Source organism: Tigriopus californicus, chromosome 2 (assembly GCF_007210705.1).
Source record: "Tigriopus californicus strain San Diego chromosome 2, Tcal_SD_v2.1, whole genome shotgun sequence".
Taxonomy (NCBI): domain Eukaryota; kingdom Metazoa; phylum Arthropoda; class Copepoda; order Harpacticoida; family Harpacticidae; genus Tigriopus; species Tigriopus californicus.
In genome coordinates this window covers 2,612,852-2,619,472 of record NC_081441.1, presented here as the reverse complement: position 1 = coordinate 2,619,472, position 6,621 = coordinate 2,612,852, and the positions used below count along the sequence as shown (strand labels likewise).

At 38.7% G+C, this 6,621-nt stretch overlaps 1 protein-coding gene across 3 annotated transcripts in view; it reads left to right on the top strand.

Moving 5' to 3' along the window:
• The first annotated feature begins 1,522 nt into the window (after positions 1 to 1,522).
• The window catches only part of LOC131876827 (uncharacterized), an 8,122-nt gene continuing 3,023 nt past the window's right edge, over positions 1,523 to 6,621 (top strand). Inside the window, exons 1-4 of one of the 3 annotated variants that reach the window (XM_059222326.1) lie at positions 1,523 to 1,813; positions 1,943 to 2,084; positions 2,641 to 3,034; positions 3,099 to 3,410. In XM_059222326.1, the coding sequence (XP_059078309.1) occupies positions 1,970 to 2,084; positions 2,641 to 3,034; positions 3,099 to 3,410 (821 nt within the window). In that variant the 5' untranslated portion in view covers positions 1,523 to 1,813; positions 1,943 to 1,969. Of the gene's footprint in view, positions 1,814 to 1,929; positions 2,085 to 2,362; positions 3,035 to 3,098; positions 3,411 to 6,621 lie in introns of all 3 variants that reach the window. The other 2 variants (XM_059222325.1, XM_059222327.1) reach the window with 2 other exon arrangements.

Sequence of the window (6,621 nt, the reverse complement as noted above, 5' to 3'; positions counted from 1 at the left end):
TTTTATACTTTACTTAACACTACTTTCTAGCTTACATAATCCATCTTGCGAATATGGGAGCGTGTATCTAATGAGATATAACTTCACATTCTCATCATTTTTGGTTGTTAAGGAGACATTTGAAAACATCTGCTCCTTTAAAAAAAGCTGTTGCTTTGACGGGTTTAAAAAGGCGATGAAATTGCAAAAAATGTATCAGTTTTAAGGGGCCAAATTTTTAAAGGGTCTCTTCATAAAAGTTTTTCAATTTTTTCCTGTACCCAAGCATTTTTAATTTTCTGATTCAAATTCGAATATTTATTCAAAATTCTCGAAACAGGTGTGTAATTAGATTGAATCTACGCCCTTTCTCTCTTGTTGGAATGTAAAATGATATCTATACATAAAAATTGCCCACTTTCGAAACTTTCAGAAGTCCTGGAAAAAACGAAGAAAAGAAGGGAAAGACATAAAGTAAAATCATAAAATGATTGAGAATGTTCCGTAAAGTAAAAAAAATAGTGTGGCAATAATGACCGAAAAAGGCTAAAAGATGAGAAAAAGGCTCAAAATCTGATTTCGGTCCAAGGTACTATTTTCCAGGTTTTGACTTTGTTTTCAAGGTCATGTTGGTTTTGCAATACATATATTTTTTACAAATCAGAATTAACAATGTATTAGTAACCAGAAAGACATACAGATGAAAAGATAGCTTAGGGAAACTAGTTTACTTTCATAAAAATGCACTGCGGGTGGCGTTTTTGTCCCTCATATCTTTTTCTTCCACAAACGGCTTGCAGGTTAGTCTACTGTAAAACGATCAGGATGAGAAAAAGGCCACTTGTCTGGTTTTACATGTTTAACCCTGTACCTCTACTTCCCACTTTTAATTAGTTTCAACATACTTTGAGACGATGATCGTCATCAAGTATCCTTAAATATATCATTTCTCCTAAGGCATAGCTATAAAAAAAACTTTGGTCAAAGGTTAATCATTTTGATCTAACTTTGTCTATTACATTTTATATATTCAATGCAATAAGATTTTTGTAATGCCGCTCATTTGGATTGTATTTGTTTGTGCATCTCAGGGCAGTAAAATAGATTCGGTTGCATAATGTAGAGATAATGGTGTATTACTTAACCATGAACTTTATCAAGGTAAACGTGGTACACAATGTACGGTAAGTAGTAGAATGAAATGGAATGAAGAATTTTTATCCGCCAGAAAGGTTGGCACTATCTCTGAAGTACTGGTAGGTGTAGACTGCCGAATTAGAATATACGTCAAGAAAATACCAATCCTTTCACATTCTAATGCACATGTGTTCGCCGTTGTAACAGAATTGCTTCATTGATTATTCTCAATTGAGCGCGGAACCGATCCTCCTGGCTTTTAAGCTTCAGTGGAACTTTTTAAATACATGATCTGACATTTTCTTTGTTTCCAGAAGTAATTCACTCAGAAGTATCCATCATCCGCAGCCCATTGAATCAATCAAAAGATTAGCTATTTCTTTTTCAATTCCATGTCTTTGGAGTAGAATCTAGAAGCCACAAAAGAGCGAGGCAAATCCAGCCTGCATTTCTAGCCCTTATAGGTTGCTTGATTAGATATGAGTCTCATGAAAAATTCGTATCTTGACGTTATTGTTTTCCTCAAAAAAAAGGACCGATTCACATTTTCGTCAGCCCTGATGTGCCCTGATCTGTTGGACAACAGAAACGTTCTGAGTCGTTGAAAAACAATCGCCAGTGGTCGACGATGGCAAACCGAGCCACTCGTCAACTAATGTTAATGGCTTTTGAAGATTGGAGGGAATTATTTAGTATGGTAACGGACAGATGAATATTACAGTTGTTCCATTGTTCCTGTTAGTCTGAAGGGTCCATGACATGAAGAGACTGGCACCCAAGTGACACGGGGTACAAAGTTTGTATTGATATTAGATTGATTTATCAGAAGACTTTCGGTTGGACATGATTCGTGATGTCAAAGAGAGGCGTTCCCAGAGTGAACCACCCAAGACTGAGGATCTCCTTCCTAGTATTTGGGCGGAGTATTGCGACCGGACAAGTCTGCACGGATTCAAGTTCCTCAGCGGGTAAGCTTGTCATTTCCCAGTGGACCAATCAACAAATGGTTGGTTGGTTAATTGTTTTGGAACGGAATTAGTTGATTGATTGATTGGCAACAGCTTCAGGGGTACGATGATCCTTACCATTAAATATGTACATGAGTATCGAAAGGGCCTCAACCTCAAAGGCAAAACGATTAACTCAGATCAAACTTGTTCCTTTTCCCTTATCCCTTTGACTCTACGTAATTCAAGGGAACTCGTTCCTCTTACCATCTTAAAAGCAATGTTCTGATCCCTTTTAGGCGAGAGAGCTCCAAATTTCATTCAATAGGATGGGCATTTGTCATTCTATCCTCGTTCATCGCGGTATCGATTCTGGGCTATGTCAACGTAGATGAATTTGTCCAATCCTCGGTCTCATTCAATTTGGAATCCCCTACCACACCCTTGACCCAAGTGTACTTTCCATCTATCGTTATTTGCAAAATGAACTTCTTGCGAAAGTCCTTCATCTACTCATTGTTAGAGGATCCAGCTTTGACTAATGTGACCTATGAAGAGCTTCACCAAACCATTGCAGACATTTTCATCGAAGGAACATCTAACCAATCTTTGGATAGTCTGACGAGGCAACAGGAGATTGTGGACCAAGTTTTGAATACGACGGTCTACCTCAACTTGTTCGAAGAGATCCTCAATGATTCCCTGGTCGAAGAGGCGTCATTTGGCAACATCCCCATAGCCAAATGGCGATCCCTCGAAATAGCCGATAGAAGCCCTGACAACTTGGACAATCTCAAGCGATCTGCTATCGTCGAACTCGCCTCTCAGTTTCGCGATGGTGAAATGGTGGCGTGGATCCAGTTCTCGGGTTTCGGAGCCTATTACGAGCCCGGTTTTGGTACGGACATTGGCGAGACTTGCTCTTGGCTCACTCCATACTGGATGGAACCCACTACCATGCTGGATTTAGGGTAAATCGATTGTGTGCACGGTATTGCCCATGAAAAGTACTCCCAAAAGGACCTCTTTCCTCAGGTCTGTCCCTTCGGTGTCCAATGGAGGGAACAACGGGTTCCAAATGCTTCTGGATGCGGAATCCTACGACTATGCCTCGAGTCCCTCGGGATCCGAAGGCTTTGTGATTGCCATGCTTCATCACCTGGACATTCCAATCATGAAGCACACGGGTATCCAGATCCAAACGGGTCAATCCGTTCAAGTGGCCGTATCGCCCACTTTGATCGATACCACTCAGCCTTGCAAACGGAGATTCTCCCCCAAGAAACGGCAATGCTATTTCCAGGACGAGATTGACCTTCGACATTTTCCACATGATCAGGGTTACAGGTATGGCGCGCAAGCTTTAAATCAAATGTTAGGCAGGCATATTCTAAGCGGGAGGCTCTTAGTTGAGTTTCTTATCCCTCCTATGGGTTGGGCCATTGGCTTGATTTGGTACTCAGTACGAAATACATTATTTAGTACATGTAGTACGATGTATTATTATTACTGGCAAAGATATTGATATATGCTATCATAATTCCTGGTACAAATTTACATTAATTTACTGATTGATTTGGCTTTTGAATATACCAGGCAATTACCAATACCATCCATTTTTGGCTAAGTGTATTTGAAAATATGATTTATCTTTTCCCTTTTATTAAAACAAGATGATCGAAGAACATATTAATACCGAATTGGATAATTTGGATAGCACTATTGCAAAGAATAGACTTGAATCCAGTAGATCCAGTTGATCCAGTAGCAAGATTTAAGTCAGACTTGGACAAGTTTTTGACTGAAATTTCGGATCAACCTTATATTCAAGGATTAGCCAGATCAGCCAACTCCAATTCGTTGGTCGATCAAATGATATATATAAATAAAAGTCAAGTAAAATAAATAATCTTCTCATCTTGAACTGTTGGGATTCCAATCCCGGTAGCGGTAAGGAAGTCCGCACAAAAAAAAGAACGTCGTAGTCTTTTCCGTAACTGATGTTTGCAGTTTTCAGTGAAAACACTTGAAGAAAAGGATCTTCTGAATTTTCAATTGCATATTTTGGGAAAATCTTATTTTCTACAGGGTGTAAAGAAATTAAGGGCCTCCATGGCTGTTTTTTGCAACATTTCTCCCTGCTCAAAGATTTTTTTGACATTAAACCACAAGCATTCATTAAGAGAAACTGTTAAGTACCTAGTGACATATTACAAATGGTCTATCGATATCCTGGTGGCGATGGGTAACCCTCTGATAGAGTGCCGACAAAACAATGTCTGAAAATTCAAGTGAGCGCTGTCTGAAGGTCAGAACCAAGGTTGAGGGCATCCTGAAGGCCGGTAAAGACATGGGAACGTTGGTGAGCCTTTCAGTGATCATCCTCAAACCATTTGAAAGTGGAGACCCTCATGCAAATGCCATAAATCCTTTTAGAGCAGACCGGCCAATGGCCGACATCTGGATTTTCAAGACTCAAAGTTTAGGTGGGCAAACATCAGATGGTTACCAATTTACTTTGGAGGAAAATCGGATCATTGGTGGTATGGTGTTAGGTTTTTCAATAATCCCTTTTATTGAAAACTGGAGATTCAATCTGATAAAATCATTCTTTGAGTTAGGGGGTTGGATTTTCAGAAGCGACAAAGAGCGGCCCTTAATTTCTTTCCACCCTGTTCATCCCTAATCCTGACTATTTTAGATATCTTCATGTCCTTTCTCCTAATTTGAGAAAACAACATAGCATTATTAATAGATGGGGTGGGGCATCAAATATGGTATACGTTAAATTCACCCATTAGATAAAAAGGTAGTGCAAAATCCTTTCTTGGTATCAATTGAGCACCACATTTTACAACTGGCTGCCATGCGCTCTTTCAAGGTCTTACACATTTGATTACAAAGTATTGAGTTTCAATCGAGACTTAAATCAATTTTGTGAGAAAACCCAGACTAGAATTTCGTTAAGGTGCCATTGAGCGACAAATTCAAACACATTTTATGTCAACATATTGAACAATTTTGACAATACATTCATTCTCTTTTAAAAAAATATCTTTATTGCGAAAAGCATGTCTCATTGGATATGTACAGTATGTATACAGCGGTTCAAGGGTTGCCATTCGAGACAAATATCCACTAGAGAAGCAAGGTGTGGGCGGGTAAAAACAAATACCCGCCAAATAAACAAATAAAAAATGAACCCATTCAACTCGGTCAGGCATTAGTCAAATGCCATATAACAATCTCCATCTGCCTACCATAAGGCACAATAGTAACAAGAATAATTACTTGGTTTTGACGGAAATACCAAAACACATCTTCAGACAAATTCATGAGAAAAAAAGTTTGTTGCGGTACGTGTATTTTTTGATAAGAATAAAAACTTTCTTGCAAAAACCCCATAAAGGAATGTCATTTTCAAATTCATACTCGAAAATCATATTTTCATACGTCTGTAGACATGCACGTTTTCACTCTGAGCTAAAATTCTATAAAACAAAAAATCCAAAGTGTTCATTATGATCTTGCAAGCTAGAAACATGCAACGATGTGTTTTAGTATTCCCCGGGAAACTTGATAATGCTTTCCAATTGCAGGGTTGTTAATTAAACTTGGTATCAATGAGTCAGAAGGAAACAAGGTTGGTGCTTAGGGCTCTTTGGTTCGAATCGCCTTGAGGTTACCTTTTCCAAGGAAACGTTTAGACCCTAATTCGCACTTTGAGAACTAATTTGAAATCAGGCTTTGGCACCCATCTAGGTATACTACTTAGCTATAATATACTGTGAAAATGTACATTGCCCATGGATTTGTGTAGACTATGAGAACGAGACAAGTAAGAAATGCGTATCGATTTATGTCCAGGAAAATGGAGCTATTACTTGAAAGATGAATTCATTAAAAGGGTGGTCAAGCCTTACATATTGCCTATGATTGCTTTTTCAGACGTGGGAGACTCATTATTTTTTTGTTTTACGACCGTTCCTAATAATCGTAGATTAGGGTGGAGAATTGATTCACGTCTAGATATAACGATGGCTAAACAACAAGATCCGCATTCAGTAATTTTAAGATCAAAACTGTCAAGCCTAATGAGTATAAAAGCAACAGTCTCATGCCCCTCAAGGTAGGCATTTTTTAAAGCTAGCAGCACTGAATCTCAATTAGCAATTTCATCAGAAACAAACCATATTAAGTGGTCCATAACCAACTTGCGGTCACTCGACTTTCATGTAGTACAGTAGTAGTGCATGAACTGGTTAAAACTTGTGTCCGCCCTCTAGACCAGAACAGAGCATGGATGGTTCGGCAAACCACCTCGGTGTCTCCCCTTGAATGCATAGTAGGATCCATGGTAAAAAGTTGTTCATGACTCATGAGCGAGCCATTTCAAGAGCGTGCAAATAAAAAAAGGGCCCTTCTCAATGTCTTCAATCACTTAATTCCATTTTTCTCGGCATTTTTTTCATTTCTTTTCTTGAAATGATATTGTTAAGGAAAACAAAGGTTACAGCTTTGGACTCTTGGAGAGCTCAAGGGCTTTGATTGGAATCTT